We start from the raw sequence: 27,638 nt of genomic DNA, 5'->3' as shown, positions 1-27,638 counted from the left end.
CTACTTAGGAGGCCAACAAGCATGTGGATGGGCAGAAAGTTCCAAAAGTCCCTCTCTGATGACAGGCTGTGGGGAACTGCCTGTGAAGAAGGGTGACATAAGGCACAGCAAGGTGGTTGCTCAGGAGGTTGGCGGTGAGTGCATTTATGAGTGACCAACTTTCATAGCTCATCAAGGATGCACATTCAGAAAGCAACAGTGGAGCTGCAGCCTGAGGGTGGCGCTTTCTACCTCCTTATGTTGGAGAGTCAGCTATTGTGCCTAACAGCAAGCTGGGCACACATCCCACACAAAGAGCTTAACGCGGCAGATATTATTACTTAGGTTGATTTAATCACTAATTATTCCACATTGTGCTCATGAGGCACCACACAAATAAATATAATTCTAACCTATAAATTTATAATAAATAAAAAGAACTGTTCTAACTATCTGATGACCAGCCCTACTCATGTCCTAGGCCTAAATGGAAACAACCTGTTGACTAGGGATTAAATTTATTTATTTATTTAGAAACATTTATTTTAAAATTTTACACCTCTATGCCTCTCTCTCTCTCTCTCTGTGTGTGTGTGTGTGTGTGTGTGTGTGTGTGTGTGTGTGTGCGCGCACGCGCGTGCGTATGTAGGTGGGTCTATGCATGTGAGTGCAGGTATTTTTAAAGCCCTAAAGGTGGCACTGGATCCCCTGCAGCTGGAGTCAGAGGCCACTATGAGTCGCTTGACATGAATGCTGGAACCTGATCTTGGGTCCTCTTGAAGTGCTCTTAACTGTCCAGCTGTCTCTACAGCCCCCAATAACGAGTAACAACACAAACCAACAAAACACTTTCTAGTCATAGCAATGTTCATCTGAGAATAAGGCGCAATATAAAAATCAAAACACATGAAGTAAGAAGATTGATTTGGCATTACAAAAAACAAAACTAACTAAAAGAAATATATAAGATGAGAACATGCTTGCTCAATATATGGCACAAACAAAAAGTTATTTCCTTAGCACTAATTTTTTCAATGATTTGTTTTTTGGTTGTTTTGTTTTGAGACAGGCTTTCTCTGTATAACTGCCCTTGCTGTCCTGGAACTTGCTTTGTAGACCAACTGGCCTCAAACTCACAGAGCTCTCCTGGCCTCTGCCTCCCAAGAGGCTGGGATTCAAGGCCACAATGCCCACCTAGCAAAGAACCATATCATTTATCTTCTATTTTTTTTGAGTGCCCTGTCTGCATGTATACTTGCATGCCAGATGAGTGCATCAGATCCCTTCATAGATGGTGTTGAGCCACTATGTGGGTGCTGGGAAATTGAACTAAGGACTTCTGGAGAAGCAGCCAGTGCTCTTAACCCCTGAGCCATCTTGCCAGCTCAGTAATTTTTTTTACTGAGCACCTACTGTAGAGAAGGCTGTGTTTCTAGCTTCCATAGGTGTGGGCCGTGTGGTGGACAAGACATGGAGTCAACATATCAGCCAGATATAACAGAGAACTCCAAGAGAAAAAATGGAGGTAAGTGCCAATGTTGAAGGATGCACAAGAGCTTGGTAATCAGCACGGTTGGGTGGGTGGTGAGATGGCTCAGTGGGTAAAGGAGCTTGCCACCAATCACATGGAGCAGAGTTCACGACCCAACCCACACAATGGAAGGAGAGAAATAGCTTTGCTAGTTGTCCTCTGACTGCTACGTACAACATACCACAGCCACATACATATCCACAAAATGAATAAAAATATTTTGTTAAAAAATAATTTTAAAAAGTATAAAATATCAAAAATGCAAATTATAACAGGCTTTTCCTCTTTTCTGACTAACTGGCAGACCTTTCCAATGCTGGGGTACTGATGATGGGCAAGTGGAGCATGGACCTGCCCGCATCATTTTCATGTCACACAACCCAGCTGACCTTAGTGGTCAGGTCCAAACTGCTGCCCACCTTCCTGAAGTTCACTTCAAGTTCACCAAGCCTGAAACCACAGTTTGTAAGTCCCGAGGGAATGCTTTGGTCCAGGTTGAGAGGGCTGGAGAACAGGGATGGGGCTGGTCCAGGAAAATGCCAATAGGCTTAGCAGGAAATGAGGTACAGCCCGGCTTCTTCAATTACATTTGCCTAATTGATAGGAACAGCTCAACTGTGAGACTATGAGATAGATCAAGTCACATCAGCTGTGGGTAGGGCCTGGGGGTGGGGTCACTCACGGTTCACTTTTTACAACATTCACACTCTTTGGCCCAGTTTTGACTCAATTAGAAAAAAAAAAAGGAGATTAACCTCAGGATATAATCAAGAATTATTCAAAATAGTGGTAGGATTGCAGCGGTTAAGACTTCTGAATAAGGAAGTACTAGTTTAACAAATTTTCTGTAGATGCTGGCTATGAAGGGAAAGCACACTCCACCTTGTGTCCTACATACTGGAACTTTGTTTTGCAAATGTTTTCTGTTTCCATGGCAACCTCTAGAGCTGTCTGTATAAAATAGAAACTAGGAACTTCTCTTCCTTTCTTTCTTTCTTTCTTTCTTTCTTTCTTTCTTTCTTTTCTTTTCTCTCTTTCTTTTATTTGTTTTGTTTTAAAGACATGATTAGTGTGCTCTTTTTATTGTGAGAAGCTCATTCCGTGCTGACAAATTACATTTTGGCAGCTAGCTTGTGATCTAAGACAGGCGTGCCAGGAGACTGGATAGTAAGGAATTTTCAGGAGACACCAGTCTTCAGTTATAGTTTTGTGTATAAGTGGTTGTGTTCATTGAATTCAGGAGATAAATGGAAGTGCTAAATACTTAGAATATTTTTGAGATAGTTCAGAAGTACGTCCAAGCTTGAAATAGCTGAATGATGTCGTGGTGAAGGTGGCAAGAAGACACAGGAGCCTCTCAATCACAGGGATGGAGGCAGAGCCTGCCTGCTACTTACTGAGCCGTGTAAGCTTTGGCAAGAGACAGACACATTCAACCTCAGTTTCCCCCAGCAAAGTAAGACAGCTAGGTGGGCAAGGGAGCTTGCTGCCGACACTGGAAAGCTGAGTTTGATTCCCAGGACCCACACTGTGTCCTCTGGCTTTCCGATATATGTTCTGTCAATGTGCGTGCCCATGTACAGACACACACACACATAAACTAACAAATAAATAATAACTGTAACGTTTACGGGCGTGTGTAAAGGCATGACTATGGCCTCTGATTTTATCAAATGGAAAAAATGACCACATTAGACAATGTTACTGCAGCGACACACTACGATGGGGCTGCTTTGGGGTTAAGGCTTTTATGAGGTTATTAGCAGATAAGCCCTCCAATGGGCAAAAGGAAAGACCTGGGCATTTGTGAGGTGGAAAACATGGCAGGGGCATTTCACAATGGGTGTTCCTGAAAATCTTTCAAAATGGCCTGAAATTATATAAGGAGTAAACAAAAATAAAGAAAATTGTCCATAGGTATGTGGTTTACCTCTGGGTTTTCAATTCTATTCCATATATTGACCTGTCTGCTTTTATACCAATGTCATGTGGTTTTATTACTATTGCTCTGTAGCACAGCTTGAAATCAGGGGTGGTGATAATTCTAGAAGTTCTTTTATTGTACAGATGATCAAATAGGTATTTTTGTCTTTCCGTTTGTTTATATATTGAATTAATTGATGGATTACCATCCGTACATTTCTGGGATGAAGCCTACTTGATCATGGTGGATGATTTTTTATGTGTTCCAGGATTTGGTTTGTGAGTATTTTATTGAATATTTTTGCATCAGTGTTCATAAAGGAATATGTGGAGGCCCAAAGCTGACATCAAGTGCATTCCTCAATCACTCTGCACTTTATTTACTATAGCAGTATTCCTCAGTAAGCCCCTGCTCATCACTTCCCCCAATCCCAGCTACTGAAGCTTGCTCTGGGAATCCCATCTCCACCGTGAGTGCCAGGATTACAGGTGTCCTTCATATCTCTCCAGCATTTACATCAGGTTTTGGGATCAAATCCCAGTCCTTACACTTGCATGCCAAGTGCTTTATCTACTGATCTACCTCCCCAGATCCACAGTGAGATAAATTTAATGCATAACTTAGATATAACAAAGCTTCTGGATTCTTGCAGGCTGAAGTGAAAGAAGGTCAGAGCTTCCCTCAAACCCACTGTAGACAGGGCATCTCCATCACTGGCAGGCATCACCCTGGAGGCTGTGCCACCTCCTCTGCATGCTGTACCGCTGCCTTTCATTTTCATAGAGGCCCATGTGCCTGCTGCATCTCCTGGCTTGCTGCTATTAATCTGTGCACAGAGATATGCAGATTCATTCTATGTCTTTCCTCACTTATCTGCACCAATTTTTAATCTGCTTTTAGTCCTTAACCTTCAATTACTGAAAACAATAAGAGTGTCCCAGATGACCTCATGGGCAAAACATTGAAGAATTAAATACAAATACGAAACAGAAAACAGAATGAAACACTCTGAAATGAGAGCCTATGTAAACTTTCACTTAGTGAAAGAATCAAGTCAAAATTCCTTAAGTACATATGGCATATGTCACATAAACTCAGCCTATATGAGGTTGTCAGTGTATTTAAAACTATTTGGATAGTAACTAAGTGGCTGTGGAGATGGCTCAGCAGGTGTGGTGGATTGAATGAAAACGGCCCATATAATTGAATGCTTAGTCACCAGTTGGTGGAACTGTTTGTGAAGGATTTGGAGGTGGAACCTTGGAGATGTGTCACTGTGGGTGGGATCTGAGGTTCCAAAAACCCATGCCATTCCAATCTGACTCTCCTTTTCTCAGCCCCATGATTGTTGTCTCAAGATGTGAGCACTCAGCTACCTGCTCTAGCATCATGCCTACCTGCCTGCTGCCAAGCTCCTCCCCATAATGTTCATGGACTCTAATCCTCTGAAACCATAATACCCAAATGAAACGCTTGCTTTCAAAAGGTGCCTTGCTGCTTTGCCATTGTAAGGCTAAGACAGTGGGTAAAGTGCTTGTCCCATAAACGTGAGGAGCAGAGTTCAGATGCCCAATACCCTCAAAGCTGTTGAGCAGGCAATGACAAGCTGCCTGTAATCTTAGCACTCAGAAGGTGGAGCTAGGGATCTTTAAACCAAGACAGCTATCCGCACTGGCTAAATCAGCGAGCTCTGGGTTTCAGGTAAGAGATCAGGCCTTGACATGTAAGGTGTAGAATGCTTTGAGAAAGACAACTACTATCAGCCTCTGGCCTCCGACTGCATGGCGACACATATGTGAACACATAGACACACATGCATGTGCACCACACATACACATGCATATGAGCATTAGTTTAAAAAAACAACAGAAAAACTAAGGACCCAATAATAAGGTGTGTACAGCATGTTTTCGTGGTCTGAATCTAGGTTTATCACCTTCATATCTAAGAAGAGTGCATTCCAAAGGGTGGATGCGCAGCAGAAAAGAGATGGAGATGAGCACCCTACCTTCCACCTGCTATCAGCAACAATATGAAATATGGGCATCTGAGAGCATGAGTATAAGAAAGTCTCAGGGCTGGGGAGATGGCTCAGTGATTAAAAGCATTGGCTGCTCTTCCAGAGAACCTGAGTCCAATTCCCAGCACCCACATGGCAGCTCACAACCATCTGTAACCCCAGGGAGTTGGCTTTCCTAGGCACCAGTTATTACACAAGGTGCATGGACATATGTGCAAGCAAAAGAGCAATACACATAAAATATTTTTATAAAAATTAAAAAGAAAGTCACAATGATAACTGAAAGTGCCCATAAGAGACCTGTTCTCATCCTACCAACTGTACCACCATCACCACCCACCACCATCACCACCACCATCATAACTATTGTTACTATCACCACCATTATCACCATTAACAACACATCCACTTCTTCCAGTTCAGTGTGACAGGATGGAGCCTTATGACCCTCCAACCCTGGTTAGTAACTGGTTAGGGTTTGGGTCAATCCTGGTTCCTTACCTATGGGGTCTCAAGACAAAACAGAAGAACCCAGTTAAATGTGGGTATAGGTGTGTCCTAAATATGGCCCTGGAACATATGATACATAGTTTCCCATGTTCTGTGGTATTTTCTGAGTATGTTACAAATGTTAACTCGCCAACTAAATGAAAATATACAGGGGCATGAGCACATGCCATTAGGGTGTGCCAATCTGAGGGTAAGAAAAATGAACTGTGTCTTATACTTTTCAATTTCAAAAATTATGCATCTTATAATTAAGATGTTTAATAGGTTGTTACTGATTACATGCAAAACAATCTGGTTTTGAATTGAAAAACAGAAAAATGAAAAGACAATGTGGCAAAGTAGAAAGCACTGGGCTGGGAACAATGCGTTCTAGATGTCTGCCCTTGCTCACTGAAGTTGACCTTGAACAGATTGCTTTTCTTATGAGGAGGAGGATAGTTCCACAACATGAAAGGGAAATGAGAAATATTTAAATGTAATATATTTCCCAGTTTCCTATCTTTATGCCAAAATAAAGAATCAACACTTCAAGAGTTAGGGTACGGGTGGGGCATCCTGACAAAAAGCAACTAGGTGGCAGGAGGGGTTTGTTTTGGTTCAAAATAACAAGTTATAGTCCATCACTGTGGGAAAGCCATGGTGGTAAGAGCTTGAGACAAGTGGTCATATCACACCCTTAGTCAGGAAAGAACAAGGAAAAACAGATGTGCATATGCCCCGGCTTGCTTCTGCTCAGCCTAGAGAATGGTGCCACCCACAGAGGGCTGGGTCTTCCCTGACTGGCAGGGCCATAGGCAAACCCAATGCAGACAACCCTTCCTTAGGACTCTTCAAGAGTGATCGGCCCAGGGAGAATCTCCCCATTTCCCTGGATCTAGCTCTCCTAGACTGCAACACGAGATTTAGACAAGATCATTATGAAGGTCTTTGCAGCCTCCAAATTCCATTGTGTCATCTCATGATCTTGGAAAAGTTGCTTGAGGAGAGATGCCTGTTACCTCGGCGATCATCCTGTTGGTGTCCCCCAAGAAAAGCAGATTTAAAGCTTCCTCCTCAGTTGTTGCCTGATGAAGAGACAAGTTTTTCAGGTGAATGTTCTGATCAGGGTCCTCCAATATTGTCACTTTCCTGTGGGGGGACAGAGGGGAAACGAGAGAACAAGGCGCTGTTGAGAAGAATCAGAAGTGTTGCAACAGGTGTACGTTTAAAAACTATCTAGTAGGATGTACCAAACGAAACACGGGAGACACCAGACACCACTGGGTTAGCACTCAACATTGACAACCCCCGATAATGCTGTCAAACAGCTCCAAGGCTGGAAAACGATATCTAAACCACCCATCTGAGAGCTGCCTGTCACTGCAATCTCCAGGTCATTAAATCTCCTTAAAACATGTCCTATTGAGCTAAAAAAAGCAATCTGTTAACTTTCTACCTCTGTAGCAGGAAATAAAGTGACACCATTTTCAGGTCATAGCTCAGTTTCTTAAGTGGGCAACACACTGATTTTTTTTCATTCAGTGTCTTAGCATGTCCCAGGTACATGACATACCAAAATTTGATGGGATGTCACATGATGGGAGCCAGAGTAGCTTTCATGCCTCTTTGAGAGGTGATTCTCTTGGGTTTTTCTCATCATGGTGAGAAAAACATTGTCAAGAAGTTAATGATAAGGACTTAGCTTCTCTGTCAAATCTACTTCTTGGTCATATTTCCTTTATGACAAGGCTTCGCTTCTATTATATCTTCTGCCAGAGGCCTAGGTGTGGCATCATATCTGCCACTACAATTCCTCCCAACCCTGATTCCAGAGATGGTCAGTTAACCTCTCCTGGTCCTTTTCCAGACATCCTACAATGAACAATGTTTGGAAAACTTCCTCTAATTCTACTCCAAAAGACCTATAGATTGGAGTTTTAGAATGACTGGACAGAGTTCCTTTCCAAGGGACGGTATCATTCATGGTTTTTCCAACGACCACCTCTGGGGTGTTTCTTTGCTTCAAACTTTATCATTCATAGTGGTGAGCAAAGGCTAGCGCCATTCGGCACACTTCCTTTTTAAAGGAAAAGCAAATGGACACTCCATTTCCTTACAATAAAACATTATTTATTGGTGGCAGTGGCTGATAAAGATACTTCACAAAGGGCTGAGCACTGAAGTCTTTTATTCTCAGAACTTGGACCAATGATACATATTTGCATTGACTGCTGCCCACTGCAAAAATAGCTTCTCTGAGCAGAGCTAAGAGCAGTTCAGGTCTATGGGTATCAACATTGATATTTAAAAGGAAATTTCACAGAATTACCATTTAGGAAGTTAACAGTAGCATGTTCTACCCTACAGACCATGAGCTTCGCAGGAATATAGAACCAGGCATGAATTTCCCCCCTGAGAAACAGGCTTCAAGTCCAATTAGAAAGTGGTTAGTCAGCCATAACTGCCATGCCACTACTGCACCAGTGAAAAACACATCTTGTCTGGCAGGTTGGCATTACATCATGCACGGTTCCGTCCTGAGTAAGACCACAGGAGTCTTCTACCACAACAGCCTGCTTAGCATCTTTAGACATTCTGAAAGCTAGTTGGCAGGAAAGAGGTCTCCTAGTCATTTTGAGACTGGTTTCTCTATGTCCTGCAGGCAAAATGTGTGATGTCATCAACAATAGGGTCTTCACACCCAAAAGCACATACTCAGCACTAATTAGATTTAGTGGGTTATATAGAAAAAAGAAGACATGAACTTGGAGGGTAACACATTGAGGAAAAGATGGAGGAGTTGGAGGAAGAAAATCTGGGATGTAATTTACACCCTATAGTGGGTGAAATTCTCAGGAATAGAGAAAAGTTATTTTAAAAATAAAAATTGTGAATAAGAAAAAACTTATTTAGGATACAGTTACCTTTTAAATGAAGATTTTTCAAATACCATAATTAAATTTTTTTCCATTTTTCAAGGAAGCTTCTGGCCTTTTCATATGTAATTTGTGGGCATTTAAAATACTAACTGCAGTAAAAAAAAAAAAAAAATGCAACTTGCCCAGCACATCTGCAGGCAATGTGTCCCTGAGGTATGCTCCTTTCTTGCAGATGACTCCTTTTCAGCTCCTTCAACAGTACCCACAAAGATGGAAAAACTCTCTTCCCTTGGTGAAAGCAAGTGCACTTTCTTTATTTATCTATTTTAATAAGACTCATAAGTGAGTATATTAAAAACGCTCAGAAAGTCTGAAGGCTCCTCTTAATTGACAGGGATGAGTTGTGTTCCATTTTGTGGAGATCTCGTTATGCCTTAGATTTTTGCCTTCGACTAAATCGGCATGCATTGACTAAATTCAATCTCCAGGGACACTGAAGGTAGAAAGGGGGAAAACATGAACTAAAAGAATCTGCCATCTCTAAGGTGCCTGCTGAAAATGAATGAAGGGCGAACAAGGAGACCCCAGGAGGGGTACTCAGAGAAAAGGAGGGGCGATAAGAACCCACCTTCACCCTAGCTGCAACCCTACCCCTACCCCTAACAATAGCCCTACATAATCAGGGCACTAGTCCTAAGCCTAACCCTAAACCCAAACCCTAACCCTGGCCTTCATCCTAGCTCTAGCACTCACCTTAGCTCTGACCTAGCCCTAGTCCTTAACCCGCTCCTGTCCATAATCATGAGAAGCAGGGGTCACACCCATGAAACATCACTTTTTCCCTAGGCACCTGTGCTGTCACATTTAACCAGCAGTTCTCACGGTGGGCTCTGATTTGATTAGTCTGGTGCTATCCATGTGTCAGATTTTGTCAAAGCTCTCAGGGACTGGTGTATGGCCAGTGTAGAGGACTACCGATCCTGAGCTCTGACTGTGGCTGAGCCCAGCACAACCACACCTAGGCACGGGCAAGACAAGTGAATTATTAGGAGTCCAAGCATCTGAGGCAGGCAAGCATGGGTTAGGCTGCCTTGGGACCCCCATTTAGGTTTAGATTATGCACACTCCCTCCTTATAATGATGCACTTGTAGCCTTAGTTCCTTCATCTGCACATACTGTGCACACAAGCCTCTCTCCAAACAATGCACTTAGCAACCTCAGAACCCCCAACATCCCACCAGGAGTCTAGCTGTGTGTACCTCCATCTCTGCACAGTAGTATAAGTTTCCTGACCCCTGGTAATCATCAAATTTAGACAGTGTCTACTCAGGTGTATTAAAGTGTATCTGGGTATGAAGAATGGATGGGCCAATGTTGCCTGACTGGTTTTGGGTGTGAGTGGGAATAAAAAGGCAAAACTGTGTCTTCCAGTTACCATTTGGAAAGATTCCTCTATTTACCATCTTATTCCTATGCATAATATGGTGTGCATATGATTAAAATTGGATGCTTTATGGGAAAGAATGTGTGCAGTAGAAAAAGATGATTATATAACATACTATGTCAATCAAAATAGAGACTCACCTTCACCACATTCCTACTAACCAGCTCTTCCTTCTCTTGAACCTCAGAAAGGGATGTCCCCAAACAATTAGTGCCCTTGAGTACGCTCCCTCACTTGCCCTGCTGTCAGTCTTGACAGAATGACCCTCTCTAACCTTCACAATTGCTTTCCTAAGAACAAAGTCCCTTGCATCTAATGCACAGCTGAGTGAGCCCTGGTTTTCAGCCCTTTGGGTAAAGGGCCAAGAGCCTGAAATGCCTGTCCCAGACCCTGACCACCAGTAATGCCTTCTTCCATAGGAAGTTTCTACTGGTCGCGTAACAGGTGGGTAAACCAAGCCATGTAATATTAGCCTCTGCGATAACTTTGACTCGGTGGGGACTGAGCATCTAGCAAAACATCCGTAGGGCTTATTTCATCATTAAATTAATAATAAAAACTTCTGAGAGGAGGTCACACAGTGCCCGCACTTTCCACCATTGTGTCAAGTAGAGAGGAAACAGAGCAAGCACGCAGGGACTGCTGAGCAGGCTCACTGCTGAGGCAAGCTGTGCTGGTCACTGACTCGGCATTGTGTTTGGGTGGAACAATGACAGCATAAGGTGTAAAGTGTTAGTTCCTTGTTGTCACCATTGGTGTATGACTTCACTTAGATTCGCCACAGCCTTTCATCTCTGACGCAGCTCATCTGGACTGATTGGATATACACATCACTGCCAGGCGCTTGCCTGGCTTTGCCACTTTAGTCAAAATCCAGTTTGCATGTACCCGGGTAGCTTTGCTGTCTTTATTTCTCAGAATATTTTTTTTTTGATACTGTGTTTGCGTGTGTTCTGATTTCTTGTCTATGAAGGTTTTGGAAGGTAGATACGGGTGCTGACTAATATTGAAACTCACCGGTCTCTCCCATTTATGGGCACCCCAGAAGAGGCTCCATCTCTGGCATCCTGGTACAGTCATATTTATTTATTCATCTGCGTCTCGCTATGTAGCCCCTGTTCCCCTGAAAGTTGCTATGTAGACCAGGCTGACCTGGAACTCATAGATTTACTTGTGCATGCATCCAGAGACTGGGGTTAAAGGCATGCACCACCATGCCCAGCTTCTTGCGCAGTCTTTAAGTCTCCTCCCCCATCTCTCCCTCCATCATTTTTTTCTCTACTTCTCCCTCCCTCTTCCTCTCCCTCCCTCCCTCCCTCCCTCCCTCCCTCTCTCTCTCTCTCTCTCTCTCTCTCTCTCTCTCTCTCTTTCCCTCTCCCCCTCTCTCTCTTTCCTTCCAGTTAGGGTCTCTTGTCATTTCTCCTGGTTCCTGCCCCCTCCCTTGGACGTGTGTCTTCAGATTGCTGGACTGTTTTCCACTGCCTGGCCTGCTCTTACTCAGTCTCCCCTGAGCTCTTACTGCCAGCCCGCCAGCTCGACCCCCTCTCAGGCTCTGGAAAACCCTACCCAGCTATTCCCTCTTGCCTTGGATGCTCGCTGGGAAATGAGAGCATCCAGCAGTCTACTACTGCTGGCATCACTGCGAAGGTTGAGGGAAACAAAGCTCACTGGTAAACATTTTCCACCAAGTTGCTTCCTTCCCCAGCCCTCTGGTGCGTGCTCCTTCTCACATTGCGATCATTATTTCCTCAGATTTCGGCCCATCCCTTGCTTCTGACTACAATTTTTACAGCTTGCAAGAGGGCTGTATTAGTGTTTCTTAAATAAACATTCTACTTCCAGGATGGAAGCCCACCAGACTATTTATTTGACTCCTTTGAGTGGGCCTGTGAATAGTTTCCCCACAAAATGTTTCTAAAATGTTTAGATTTCAAGCGAAAGCCACTGATGGTCCTGAGTTGGACACCTAAGTGGAAAAGTTCTGCTAAGTGTACCCAGCCTGCTTAATGATGGGGAAGCAACAAGCTTTGTGTTTTCTCTATAAACAGAATCATTTCCATTTGGCTACTCGGTAGGAATTTGTAGGCTCATTGTAACTTACTGGAAGGAATATGAAGAACAATAGCCAAGTTCTTGCTTTCAATAATGGAAGCCATCAATGAAAGAGCTGTCTCCACTGCACAGCCTCCCCACCTCCGCGACATTCCAGCACCATCCTCTTGTTTCACAGGAACTTTCCAGAAGTTACGGCCATGGATATGGACCCTCATTTTCCTGTTACAGACAATCACTACCATGTGATTTCTTTTGTCTTTTATGTCAACTGGCAAACGTTCCATTCAGTCATGCAGGCTGTGCAGTGCACTACAGCACTGTGTCCAAGGTGTCCCACTCCCGTCATGATTTTGTGGGATTTTTGTTTGTTTGTTTTTGTTTTTAGGACAAGTGTCTACCAGAGTGCTGTGCAGTATCTTTTAGCTAAGATGTCAATATGCTAGAGTTTATTGATTCTTTTGCTGTTGTTTTTTTTTTAATTTACTCATATTACATCTCAATTGTTATCCCCTTACCTGCCTCCTCCCATTCCTTCCTCCCTCCCTCTTTCACCCAATTCGCCTCTCCTAGGACTGTGGCAGAAGGGGACCTCCTCCCCTACCATATGGTCACAGCCTATCAAGTCTCATCTTGGTATTCTGCCTATTCTTTCTCTGAGTGAAACCAGGCTTCCCCACCAAGGGGAGGTGGTCAAATATGGGGCACCAGAGTTCATGTCAGAGGCAGTCCCCACTCTCTACACAACTGTGGAGAATGTCCTCTCCATTGGCTAGATCTGAGTAGGGATTCAATGTTTACTGTGTGTATTGTCCTTGATTGGTGGAGTAGTTTGAGCAGACGCCCCTGGGCCCAGATCTGCCTGTCATGATATTCTTCTTGTAGGTTTCTAGGACCCTCTGGGTCCCTTCTATTTCCCCATTCTCCCATGCTTCTCACACCTAGAGTCCCAATAGGAGGTCCCCACATCTATTCCAATCTCCTGGTAAGTGCAGACTTTCATGGGACATCCATTTGGGGCTAATGTTTGATTATAAGTGAGCATATAACATGTGAGTCTTTCTGCTTCTGGGTTAACTCACTCAGTATGATCATTTCTAGTTCCATCCATTTGCCTGCAAATTTCAGGATTTCCTTGTTTTTAATAGCTGAGTAGTATTCTATAGTGTAAATGTACCACAATTTCTTTATCCATTCTTGGACTGAGGGACACTTAGGCTGCTTCCAGGTTCTGGCTATTATGAATAAGGCTGCTATGAACATGGTTGAGCATATGTCCTTGTTGTAGGATGGAGCATCTTCTGGCTATATTCCAAGGAGTGGAATAGCTAGGTCTTGAGGTATCCCTATTCCCACTCTTAGCCACTGAGCCATCTTGTCAGCCTCTGAGTCTTTTACAGTAATAGCCATGAAAATCATCACAGACTTAAATGGTATGGTTTCCACTTAGGAATACTAAAATTAACCAAAGCAAGGTGACTATTTTCTGTACAGCAAAGAGCAGCAGTTCTGTTTTGCTGCAGGAGACACCGTTAAACTCAGTAACTACATTCCCATTATAGCATGGGACATGAGGTGCTTTCAAAAACAACTTCTATTTTCACTTAAAATTACTTAAATATAGAGTAGACTGAAGACATATGTTTGTGTGCATATCTACATATAAGCATATGGCTAATTACTTTAAAAAAAATCAAACCTCTTATTTTAAGATAAATGTAGTTCATATTAGCTTCAGGAAATAATGCAGAGAAATCCCACAAATCTGGAGCCCAATTTTTTTTCCTATGGAACAATTTTTTTTCTAATGACTTCACTCTGTGTGTGCATGTGTGTGTCTGTGTGTGTGCACGTGTGTGTGCGCGCACGTGCGCCACACGTATGCAGGCATCTGCAGTGGCCACAAAAGAACACCGAATTCACTGGAACTGGAATTAGATGGTTGTGAGCTGCCGTATCTGTAAGTGCAGTCAGTCGCTGCATGCTGTTAACCCACTGAGCTATCTATCCTCTCTGGCCCCTCCTTGTATAACACATATCACAGGCAGGGCAACGAGAGCTCCCTTCATACTGCGCTTGTGTGTGAATATGAATAGTAATGGCCTGCCACTTTACATTGCCTGAGAACCTTGAACAGTCTTCAACCACGCCAGGCACTTGTGCTGTTCTAACGCGACCATCCCTATCCTTTACCTGAGAGCTCCTGTCTACTCATCTGTTCTCTATTTCTATCTTTCTGGTAACCAAAGAATGTTGCAGAAATAGAATTAGGCAGCGTGAGTGAGGTTTCTTGGAGATTCATCCCAGTTGCTGGCTATGCCCATGGTTTGTTTCTTTCTGTTGTTGGTGGAAGCTTTCTGCCCTATGCACATCAGGGGTCATCCTCTGCACTGTGAATTCTCTGGGCGTGGAGACCTGCACAGTGCCATATATCCACTGTGACCATATCATGTAATTGTACTGACTAGTTCCACATTCGTGATTCCTCTGTTGATCACTCTACCCTTCTTCCTCAAGCTCTGGCAAACATAATCATATTGCTACCTACAATCGTATCTTTCCCAGATTGTCAGCTATATGGACCTGCAGGCCTTCTTGGCAACTTCTCGGGCGGCAATATGCCTTTTAGCTTCTTCTGTGACTTGGGGTAGCTTCCCTTGTGTCCACGAATAAGGACAACACACATGGATGTGCCATAGTTTCCTGCTCATCCTTCTGAGGAGCATCATGGTTACGCTCAGCTTGGGGCAAGTACGAATGAGGCCACTCTTTACACTTGTGAGCAGGTTTTTGTGTGAACCTAAGTTTTCAGCTCATTTGAGTAAATATCTAGGCTCATGACTGCTATGGTGTGGAATGGATGTTTGGTTTTGTAAGATGCCTCCCAGCTGTGACTAAATTGTTTTGCACTATGACCAGCAGTGAGGATTTCCACTGTTCTACAACCTCTCTAGCCTTTGGCTCTGTTAGACTCTGAGATTTCAGCCACTCTCACAGGTACACAGTGGCCCCTTGCTGATGGTTTCTTTAATTACAGATGTTGCTGAGCTCATTTGAATCAGGTAACTTTTTGTCTGCGTACTTAGTTTAGAGACATGGCTGATGAGATCTTTTGCCCAAGTTGAAATCATCTATTGCTTTATGCTTACTGGCTTTTAAGAGTTGTTATATATGATATGAAATTGCTATTACAATAACAAAGTTACTGTTATGTATATATGTCTGCATATGCATTGTTACACGTATATAATATATATGAATCCATTTTTACAGCTGTGTCGTTTTGTGTGTATTTGCGTTTTCCTGCTCGTATGTATGTGCTCCTATGCATGCAGTGCCCTTGGAGGCCTGAAGGTGCTGCTGTGTCTCCTGGAGTTAAGGATGTTTGTGAGCAGACATGTGAGAGTTGGGGATTGAGCTCAGTTCCTCTGGAAGAGCAGCCAGTGCTCTTATGTACTGAATGTACACATACATACACACATACATACATACATACATACACACATACACACATACACACACACATATGTGTATCTGGACTTAGATATAAATTCTTTATCAGATAGGTGTTTGTAGTCATTTTCTCTGAGCACATGCCTTGTTTATTCATTCTTTTAAAAAGAGATGTTCACAGAACAACAAAGAATTTAATTTTAATGAAGTTCAACTTATCAGCATTTTTTTTTCATGAAGTATGCTTTTGGTGTTATATCTAAACACTCATCACCTAACCCAGATTTAGCTAGATTTTCTTCCATGTTATCCTCTAGTTTTTTATTTTGGAATTGTATGTTTAGGTCTATGACCGACTTCATTAATATTTGTAGTGGGTGTAATGTGTGCATATGTGTAGTGTGTTTGTTTTACATTTTAATTCACTATGGACTTACATGTATGTACATGGCTGTGTGTCTATGTGCATGAACACATAGTTCCTCTCCAACCTGAAGCTGCAGCGTCACACTGCAATGAAAGGCAAGCCACTGGAGAGCAGCCTCTCAAGCCCATGCCATCTCTAGCATCAGCCTGACCAGCGCTCAGGCCCCAAGAAGTTCCAAGTGTACTCAGGGATGCAGAGAACACAGGAAGAATGGAATCTCTGCCTTCATTCTTTTCCACATAGGGAACATTAGAAAACATCCAAGCTACTCTCCTTGAGTGAGGTGGAGAAAAATCACCAAGTCCCACACTGGGAAACGTCACAGTCTTTGAACTCTAGATATTAGACTGATAAACAGTATATGGTCCAATGCCTGTACTGTATAATGAAACACTGAAAATGAAAGACTTTGTCTAAGACTCTAGCTGTAGCTAGATTGTGAACGTTCTGGTGTCTAGTGAAGTGCCCTGTACATTCTATTACTTAGAGAGTGGCATCCTTTTCTCATCCCGGCCAAACCTTACCATATACAGTGGTGCATGTAGAGATGGTTTGGGCTCTGTTCCTCCTCTTTTCCCTCATTGTCTCAACCTCTTAGTTTCTATTATTATCATTATCATTATTATTATTATTATTATTATTATTATTATTATTATTATTATTATTATTTAAGATTAGATCCTGGTTGTTATCCCCTCACTTGAATCTTTCCATTCTTGCTCCCCTCCCTCTTTTTTCCTGTTCCCCTCTTCTAGCCCTCTGACAGAAGGGAAATTCCTCCCCAAACACATGACCAGAGCCTATCAGGTCTCATCTGGATAGCCTGCTTCCTCTTTCTATGTGCCACCAGGCCTCCCCACCAAGGGGGAAATTTAATAGATACAGATAATTCTCTCTTTTTCCGTGTGTGTGTGTGTACATGTTTGCCATATGAGGGTATGCATGCATGTGGCTGTGTGCACGGTTGATGTTAGGAATCATCCTTCTTTGCTTTTCTACCTTATTCACTGAGAAAGGGTTTCTTAATCAAACTCAGAGCTCATTGATATGGCCAGCCTCCCCTATGCAGCTTACTCTGGAGCTCCTGTCTCTGCCTTCTGAGGCTGGAGTTACAGGCAGGCCAGCATAACTACCTTGCATTTATGGGGGTTTTGGGGATGTGAATTCTGGTCCACACACTTACATAGCAAGCACTTTAACCATGGAAGTACTTCCCCAGCCCCATAGATACTGTTTAAAATTAGATATTAAGGCACTGACACCAGGGAGACTTCTAAGCCAAGCGAGACATACTCCTTACCACACACATCCTACCTCAAAAGACTTTAATGTAAATATATACACACACCGTGTCGTGTGGCAGACCCAAAGTCACATCTGCAAAAGTCTTCATTGTCACCTACTCAAGTTCTTGACAGAAATCCTTTTAATGAACTCCTTAATTCTCACAGCCCCAGTGAATAAAAACTCCTGAAACCCTTCTTTCAGCTCTAGGATGAAAGTGTGAATATCTGGATTTTAACTGTTGCTAAGCTGCCAATGAAATGTTCTGAAATGCTGGGTAAATCAAACCCCTCTGGCTTTTATGTCCCAGGTCAAGAAGGCTAAAATGAACCTTTGAAGGTTCACCTTTCAGTTCCAGTTCAATCAAATCTGAGGTTCAACATACAGTCCATCTGGATTACCTTATCTCATATTCTTTCTCCACCTCTTTTCTTTCTTTTTCCTTTTTTGCAGACATCTCAGTTCTATCTCCCCTCTCTGTTTATCTGAGATGATCACATCACTCTTGGAACATTGCTCAATGTCTACAAACTGTTGGATATGGATGAGCCTAGCTGAAAACACTTTTTAACTCCCCTTTGAGTCAGCGCAGGCTACTGCTATCACTCTTAGCTTCTCAACATAACTTCATAATAAGACTCTATTGCTTAAGAGTATGAAAAGATATCACACTCTTACCACAGGACTTGAATAAATCAAGCTCGTATTAACCTGGAGCCATGTAAGCTACAAGAATGAATGGTATGGCAAGCTATGCCCATGAGAGTAATAGTGGCATTTATGTTATTCATGTAACCAGTGGTTTTCTACTTGGATTTGAGGCCCACCGTAAACGTGGTCAAGAACCCAGGACTATGGAGCTTATAAGTCCAATAAATGAACTTATTACTATTATTTTGCTAAATGGACATGGCATCAAACTGCCTACTAAACATATTGGAAACAATTTTAAACAAGATTTCTTCAGGAAGTGTATATAAGTCATCCTGGAGACTATAAAACAAAGAGTTGATCAGAACTAAAATAAACCTCAAACCAGAAGCCTGGCATTCAAATCTTTCCTCAAACTGGTTATGGTGGCTTCGGGATGCTACCTTGATACCTTGTTATAGGGCATCTGGGATGCTGGGAGAGTATATATACTGGGCATATTATAAGCAATAGAGGGCTGGAGAGATGGCTCAGTGGTTAAGAATGCCGCCTGCTCTTCCAGAGGTCCTGAGTTCAATTCCCAGCAACTACATGGTGGCTCACAACCATCTATAGTGTGATCTGATGCCCTCTTCTGCAGATAAAACACTCATAAGCAATAAATCAGTCAATAAATAAATCTTTAAAAAATAAGCAATAGAAATATTTCTCACAGCCATAAAAGCTTGAAGTAAAAAAATCAAGGTATTGCCTCAGCTCTCTTCTGGATTAAAAGCTACCAACTTACCTTGGAGTTTTCAACCATATGGAAGGACCAAACTATCACCCATGGTCCTCTTTTATAAGGCCAATAGCTGTGTTGAGTGGGGCTGCACCTTAATGACCTGCACCCATGCACAGGCCCTATCTCTTAACACCATCACACAGGTGATTAGGGTTTGTCATGTGAGTTTTGTATCATACAACATGCACAAACACACAGCCATGCCCCAAGTCTAATGCTGCTATTCCTGTCCCTATTAAGAAAAATTTATCTTTTAAAAAGTAAACGTTAGTCTCCCAAGTAAGTTTTCAAAGCTACTTTCTCCCAGATAGTTGGTGATTTTTCTTCCCTCTTCACTGTTATACCAATATTTGTAATTAAAATAATTGTTCTCTTTCTTGATTCTGTCTTGGGAATTAAAGGTAATACATGAAACACCTTAACCAATATTAATGGAAGAATATATGTACTATGAATTATTTTATTATTTCTTTCAAAAATTTTTTGCTAATTTAACAACTTAGTTGTTGAATATAAAACTTGCATATTCAATAATTAATTAGTTATCTTTTTCACAGAAAATTCATGTCTTTATAAATTATTTTAGAGTATTTTATAAGAATAATAAAATATATATATATGAGGGATGGAGAGATGGTCGAGTAATTAAAAGCACATACTGCTCTTCCAGAGGACCCAAGTTTAGTTCTCAGCACCCACGCCAGGCAGCTCACAACCGCTTGTAACTCCAACCCCAGGTGGTTGGGTGCCCTCTTCTGGCTTCCACTGGTATTTGCACTCATGTGCACACACCTCCCCATACTCCCTCTCCTGCCACATACACATACTTAAAAATAAAACAAATCTCTGAAACATTTTTTCCTTGGCTATAGGCAACTTCCAATACATAAAAACACGTGGAAATAAGCTCACCAATGATTACCAATTACTACATCTAACTCAGGCAGGCTTTCAAACAAACAGCAACACTGTGTGACTCTGGCAGGGGAACATCCTCTGTCAACAGATCTGAAGACTGCATTTCTCTGAAAACAACTAGTGCTGATCTGATCAAAGGGTTATAAATGTCAGTGCTAATGGCAGCAGAGAAGCATTGGAGGGAAAACTTCCAAATTGACTTTCTCAGATTATCTTATTGCTGCATACACTGGATACTGTTCTTGGACGAAGGGTGTAATTAAAGGAGTGCATGGGCTTCCTGTGGCACAGGTGAAGTGCTGCCCCCAATCTCCAGGCGCCCACTGAGACCATCCACTGCACTCTCATGCTGACTCCCAGAGAGACTCCCCTCAAGAAATGAGTTCCAAGCAATCCTAGTCCCCGTCATTCCTGCTCATTACAGGAAGATGCTGCTATCCAGTATTTGCTAATTATGATCGAGACCAGAAACACAGAAAATTTCAAAGGAAACAATGAAAACAAACATCTGAAAACCATTTCCTGCTGGTCTTTGTTGCCCTGCTACTCACGGCAGATCTTCCAGTTTGGAGGCTTCGTGTCTTGGATCCAGCAGGTCATAGCCACATTCATTGTAGATTTCCAAGTAAGAAATGTGTGTCGTGTAGATCTTGCTGCTGTCCTGATTGGAAAAGGAAGAGGCATGATTTAATGACTCAAACCAACTGTTTGGCAAGAGAAAGAGATGCACCATTTGTCTCTGGACTTTTCTCACAGCATCCCTCCTTCGCCTTTCTGTGTTATATGGTTTACATTTTCAGCTCGTGACACTTTTGTGTTCCTGTGGCCATCTGCACGAAGGGTTTTTTTTTTGTTGTTGTTGTTTGGTTGGGTTTTTTTTTTTTTGTAATAGCCAATATCCATGATTACAAGTAACTTCAGTCTGTTAGTTTTATTGGTTCCACATTATACATAAAATGTCAATATACTCTTGCAGTGAGCCAAGTTGGTTGTAGGACTGAATAATACATCATTCTGTGAACAGTCTATTTACAAAAGAACAAAGATTATTACTTTGGTTCAAAGACTCCAGTAGCAAAGAAGTTTTCCATCTTGATCATAATTCATTTTCCTTTACTTTTCTACTACTCAGAATTTTACATTTTTTAAAACAATATTTAATGATTCTCTCTCTCTCTTTCTCTCTCTCCCTCTCTCTCTCTCTCTCTCCCCTCCCCCCCGTGTGTGTGCACATATGCATGCACATGAGTGCAGGTACCCATAGAGGCCAGAAGAAAGCATTAGATCCCTAGAGCTGGAGTTGCAGGCAGTTGTGAGCCATACAATGTGGGTGCCAGAAACCAAACTTCGTTCTTTGCCTGAGCATTTGTGCTTCTAACATGGTTTCACACTAATAATAATTTGTGACATAACCTTGATCTTGAAAAACTGCGATAAAAAAGGAATGTCTACGTTTCAAGTACTACCAAAAGTACCTGAGCACCAAGGAACCACCGTGGCTGTGGCTGTTGTTACTGATGTTAATAACTGAAGCCTCTAAATGTAGAATTAAGAGTGTGGTCAACTTGATATTTATAATCACCTAGGAGACACACCTCTAGGGATGTCAGTGATGGGGTTTCCAAAGTTGTATAACTTTCCCTGCATATGGATGACATATTCCCATGGGCTAGAGTCTTGAATGGAATAAAAAGGGGAGAGAGAGGAAGAGACTGAGCAGTAGCATTCATCTCTGCTTTCTGACCATGGACCTGGTGTGACAGTGACATCATGCTTCCACCACCACATCCTCCCCACATGGTGTACTTATCTCCTCAAACACTGAGGCAAAATAAGCCATGTATTAAACTGTTTTGCTGGGTATTCTTCCACAGCCACCATCAAAGTAGCTAAAACCAATTCAAGAATATAAAAGGAAAGGACACACACACACACACACACACACACACACACACACACACACACACCAGTGAACTTGAGCCATCATGGGTTATGAAGATACTGTGTTCTTTACGAGTTAGGATGCAGTCAGGAAAAATGGCAGGCCCAGGGCCCTGGGGATAAGGACAATGCTTTGGCTCCCCCAGCTTCTGTTTTTCCTGCATTTTTACTGGCATACATACTCAGATCTCACTGAGTGATGTGGCGAGCTACCTTTCTTGGTCCTTTTCAGCATCTGTGTTGCCAGACCATAATGTAACACATGTGTTCCCTGCAGACAGCCATTGCCTCTACCCCAAACAAGTCTGAGCCTCACAATGCTCTAATATAAGATGTGATTTCTTAACCAAATGGAATCCTTAAGTCCAATGGAAATGCGTTATCACTCACAGGCCTTTCACGACTCAGGATGCACTGGGCCCTTGGTTCGTCTTGAAGAAAGACTTGGCCTTGGACTCATGGAGAGCTCTCCAGTCTAAGGCATTCAGCAGGGGCCTCTGGGTACAGTCTGTTATTCTAGTCTCTAGTGTAGACACACTTCATGGGCACTCTACGTTGCCAGGCTGCTTTTAGCACAATCCACTAGGATTATAAGGAACGTGTTGTGGCCCATGGCAGAGACTGGCCCGTTTCAGTTTCCCTGGCTGTCAATTGGTCCGGTGGGCTTTCTCCAACTCCAGGAGATTACTTGGAATGAGTTAGAACTAAGCAAGGTTTAGTGTGACATCAATGACAAAGGAATTTTCTAACAGCCCTGACAGGTGGCCAGTGCTCTGGACCCATGGTGGACTTCCAGAGGAGTTCTTTGCTAAGCACAGAGGATATTTTAGAAGAGACAAAACATGCTTTCTGTTAGGAGAGGATTTATTATTCTATTCAAGCTCATCAAGGAAATTGGCTTCCTTGGTGCTGAGAGCTTCAGAAGGTCTTCTGAAACTGGTCAGGCACCATTTGGCCACATGTACATATATGAATATTAATGAGTACGGTAACGATTGTTAAGTAGGTACATATGTGAGTGTTAATGGTATGGGAATGATGATCATGAACACAGCATACCTTGTGAGCCAAGGACTTTGAAGGTTTGTCTTTATTATTCTTAATTATGTGTTTCACTGTGTGGGAATGCGCACAGGAAAGTAGTATCTGCAGAGGCGAAGAGAGGGCACTGTATCCCCTGGAGCTGCTTACAGGCAGTGTGACCAGCCTGATAATAGTGCTTAGAACAAAACTCAAGTCCAACGCAAGAGCAGGGTACACTCTTAACTGCTGAGCCATCTCTCCAGCTCGAGATCTTAGAGTCTGTCCCCTCCCAGCAGCTCCAGGACATTGAGACATGAAGCCACATGCCATCAGTGGTGCATGTTCTCAGAACCCTGACAGGCTACATGACCCTGCCCCTCCTTCTAAGACGATAGCCTTCTACTTTGTTCCGTAGCAGCAATAACCATTGGACATCCTAGCCCTTGTTTGTGAAATATGTGAACAAGGCAAAGCAGGTAGTATCGGGAAGACATGAAGAAGTGAGGAGGAGGGCTCTGGCTGTGGCGCACACTCCACTCAGCCCTCCCTCTTTCGCATTTTCTGGCGCACACAGTTGGCGCGCTTGGGCCAGTGAGAGAAGAGCTGAACAAATGGATAATTGCTGCTTTATGGATGGCAATTAGAATTATGCATATCTCAGCAATTTCTCCTCATCTTTGCAACTCCAAATGCAAATAGCATTCAGTAGGGAATTCCAGAGTGACTGTTACACGAACCCAGTTAGACATTTATACAGAACTCAGGGACTTGCTGGAGCTGGAAGGGAGAGAGAGGAACCTCCAGAACAGTTCAGTCCTTGCTTTCAGAAAATGGAAAGCAGACACCCACAGAAGTTAAGTGACTCATCACAGGAAATGGGTTTCAGCCCAGCCAACAAAACAAAGCCAAGCTGAGCTACAGAGGAAGTGGAGGCAAAGCAAGGAAGCAGTCTGGCTTACAATGCTGCGGAGCCAGAGAAAAATAATCCCAATAGAGGCTCAGTTTTTCCAACTAGGAAATGGGCATGAAGATGCCAAGTTTGCTAGTTACAATATTTGTTGTATTAAAAGTCCACATATGAGCTATTCCACTCCTTGGAATATACCCAGAAGATGCACTACCAAACAACAGGGACATATGCTCAACCATGTTCATAGCTGCCTTATTCATAATAGCCAGAACATGGAAACAGCCTATGTGCCCCTCAGTAGAAAAATGGATAAAGAAATTGTGGTACATTTACACTATGGAATACTACTCAGCTATTAAAAACAAGGAATTTCCAAAATTTGTGGACAAATGGATTGAAGTAGAAATTATCATAATGAGTGAGTTCACCCAGAAGCAAAAAGAGTTAAATGGTATATACTCACTTATATCAAGACACTAGTCCAAGGGGTACGTCCCCATGAAAAACTTTACCTACCAGGAAAGTGGGTCAGAGGGGAGGACATCCTATTGAGACTTTAGGTGTGAGAAGCCTGGGAGAATGAGGAAATAGAAGGATCCAGAGGGTCCTGGAAAACTACAGGCGGGTCTGGGCCCTGGGGTCCTCCTCAAACTATGGCACCAGGCAAGGAAAATATAGGCAGTAAACTTTGAACCCCTACCCAGACTAGCTAATGCACAGGACATTCTCCACCGTTAAGTGAAGAAGGAGAACTGACTTTCACACAAACTCTGGTGCCCCATATTTGACCATGTCCCTTGGATGGGGACGCCTGGTGGCACTCAGAGGAAGGATAGCAGGCTACCAAGAAGAGACTTGATACCCTGTGAGCATATACAGGGGGAGGAGGTCCCCCTCAGTCACAGACATAGGGGAGGGGAATAGGTGGGAAGCGGGAGGGAGGGAGGAATGGGAGGATACAAGGGATGGGCTAACAACTGAGATGTAATTTGAATAAATTAATAATTAAAAAAGGAAAAAAGTCCACATATGGGGGCTGGAGAGCTGGCTCAGTGGGTGGGGTGCTTGCTGTGCAAGCATGAAGATCCCCCAAACCCATGTGAGAATCTGGGTGTCAAGGTGAATCGAAGCAACCCTGATGCTCAGCTACAGGGAGGGAAGGACACCTCCAGAGTTCACTGACCAGCCAGTCAGTCGATGAACCCAGGTTCAGTGAGAGACCCCGCCTCAAAAAAATCAGTGGAGAGCAACAGAGGACTTCCAGCATCGGCTTCTGCACCACCTGCACATACATGCACCCACCGAACCAGAAACACAACACAGAAGCATCCATCCTACTGACCCCCACTCCACCACAGGAGGTGCCGTTCGCCCTTTAAGCCCTGTGGGCATCTCAAGCAGAGCCCCCAGCCTTTGCTGAAGACCTATGCTGGTGAGAGAAGCACCTTTTCCATTTCTACTTCTCCAGCAAAATCCTAACCTTTCTTTAAGTGTAAAGGGCAGAAGTTAGTCTACAACCATTCATTCCCATGGTGGGGGGCACAGTGGAGAATGCCTTATCACATTTCCTCACCACGGTGTATTTCTGCTGAATAGGCCAAATAAAATGTGAATCTTTTTTTTTTCTGTACCTTTTGTAACTGCTCAAAAATATACGACAGAGTCCTCGGGATGATCCCTCTGTCACTGTAGCGTTCAGCTCCACCTGTGATGGTGAATGTCTTGCCACTGCCCGTCTGCCCATATGCAAAGATGGTACTGTTGTAACCTGCCAAGACACTGCAAGCAGAAACGACAGCGTTTTAATAGCTAAATGGACACCACATTGGTACTAGGTACCTCGTAATCAAACATTGACCTTATAAGCACTACTGAAAATATATTTATATAAGATATTTACAAAATATTTCATTATGTGATGATCCAGGTGGAATTGTGTGTGTGTGTGTGTGTGTGTGCCTGTAAGTGCCTGTGTGTGTGTATTCATGTCTACATGTGTCAGTGTAGAAGTACATATGGAAGCTAAAGGTTGACACTGTGCATCTTCCTAAATCCCTCTTCAGTGCATTCTTTGAGATAGCCCCTCTCACTGAACTTGGAGTTCACTAATGAGAATTGGCGAGACAATGGGACCCTCCTGCCTCCACATCTCTCATGCATGCGGCTGGGCTCAGATTTTACATAGATGCCGGAGGTCGAACTTGGGTCCTCATGTGTGGGTGGGAAGCACTTTACCCACTGAGTCATTCCCCTAGCGTGCAGAATAGTTGTTAGTCCAGGAATCTTAGGGTATCAATGCCTTTCTCTAAGGAAGGACACGCCACTCAAAGGTCATCCAGCATCTTCATGTTGTCTTCAGGTTTTACTGGATTAGACTTAAAGAATGAGTTGAGAAGAATCGTCTCAGGGAAACTCTTGTGATTTGGCAAGGTGTCTGTCTTAGTTACCCTTTGTGTAACTCTTCTGGTAAATATGCATACACCTATGCATTGCTAGGTACACCATTTTTATAACTGTATTCTTTGCAATCTATTTCTCTATGTAATACCTACCACCAACAGAAAGTCATCAGGAACACTACCCCCGCCCCCAGCTCCTCGGAATTACTATTTTTGGTGGAAGATGTTGGCCCATGTGTGTTATTCAGCCTAGCAGAGAATCCTCTGATTTGACAGTGGCTTAAGAAGCCTTCAAAACATCATCTGTAACATAGGCTTTTAACAGCATGTTCTGTGTGAGGTGGGCTTTGAAGAGTGGGTTTTTTATCTGTGCTATACATAACAGTAAACTCGTGTAGTTTTGTTGTCTTTTTTTTCTACAAGTTGGTACTTGATCCCCAAGATGTTTCCATCAAACCAGCTGCCATGATGTCAGCTAATGGGACCCATATTCCCAGTGGGTTTTAAGTGGACAGTTCCCTGCGATCACTTCCAACCATTTGCATGGGGAATCCTGCTTTTACCTGGCTGCTGAGATTCTGCCCATAGTTCACTCTAGATCTCACCTGGTTTTGACTATGTGTTGAGTGATCTGTCCTCAGAGTGATCCCAAGATAACACAGGTATTGCACAGAGCTTATTCTGAAGAGGTCAGTAAAGCATTTATGAAACTAGAAAACTTAAAAATGATGTGTTTGAGCCAGGCGTGGTGGCACACACCTTTAATCCCAACACTTGGGAGGCCAGAGGCAGGCGGGTTGCTGTGAGTTCAAGGCCAGCCTGGTCTACAAAGCAAGTCCAGGACAGTAAAGACTACACAGAGAAACTCTGTCTCAAAAAAACAAAACAAAACAAAATTATATGTTCAGCCAGAGACTAATGTGTCCATTGCTCTGTGCAGAGTGCAAGTATTGCTTACAAGCCTGATGGGCTTAGTACCAGGAGTGGGGAAAGCATTACGACCGATTGGGTCAACACTCTGCTTTGAAGAAGGTGAATAATGTTTCCACCTGTGCCCTCACATTGAAACTGTCTACTGTTGACATTCTCAGCTTGTAAGAGGCTGTGATTACCACAACGCATGATGTTGGCTTGTTACTGAATCTTTTCCATCAATGGAATCTGTCACCAAGGAGATAGACGTGTCTCATTAGAGTATCATTGTGATGTAGAATATTTCTTGTCACAGGTGTGCTGAGTAAATGAGGTCTACAATTTTAACTATCAGACCTTAAACACTATAACAACTCTTGACGGAAAGAACTGCTGAGATATATGAGGCATTATCAGTTGCAAAAAGCAAAGGATACGAGCACAAATTAGCATTTCTGTTTTAACGTAGACACGGCCTATGACGAGCAATGACCAAAGCCACCCATAGTCCTCACTGACTGACCATTCATCTGATTTTTTTAAATACCAAAATATTATCTCACACTGTGGGTAGCCTCTCTGTCCACTCTAATGTGTGATTCCTTACCCTCTTCTGC

At 43.0% G+C, this 27,638-nt stretch overlaps 1 protein-coding gene across 1 annotated transcript in view; it reads right to left on the bottom strand.

Moving 5' to 3' along the window:
• Window positions 1-27,638, bottom strand: part of Kif6 (kinesin family member 6) — a 275,255-nt gene that overhangs the window by 193,098 nt on the left and 54,519 nt on the right. The window contains 3 exon segments of the mRNA XM_051152685.1: window positions 6,963-7,092; window positions 20,388-20,497; window positions 25,342-25,489. Coding sequence (XP_051008642.1) covers window positions 6,963-7,092; window positions 20,388-20,497; window positions 25,342-25,489 — 388 coding nt within the window.

Source organism: Acomys russatus, chromosome 11, assembly GCF_903995435.1.
Source record: "Acomys russatus chromosome 11, mAcoRus1.1, whole genome shotgun sequence".
NCBI classification, from domain to species: domain Eukaryota; kingdom Metazoa; phylum Chordata; class Mammalia; order Rodentia; family Muridae; genus Acomys; species Acomys russatus.
The sequence above is the reverse complement of the archived record's forward strand: the minus strand, read 5'-3'. Positions and strand labels throughout refer to the sequence as shown.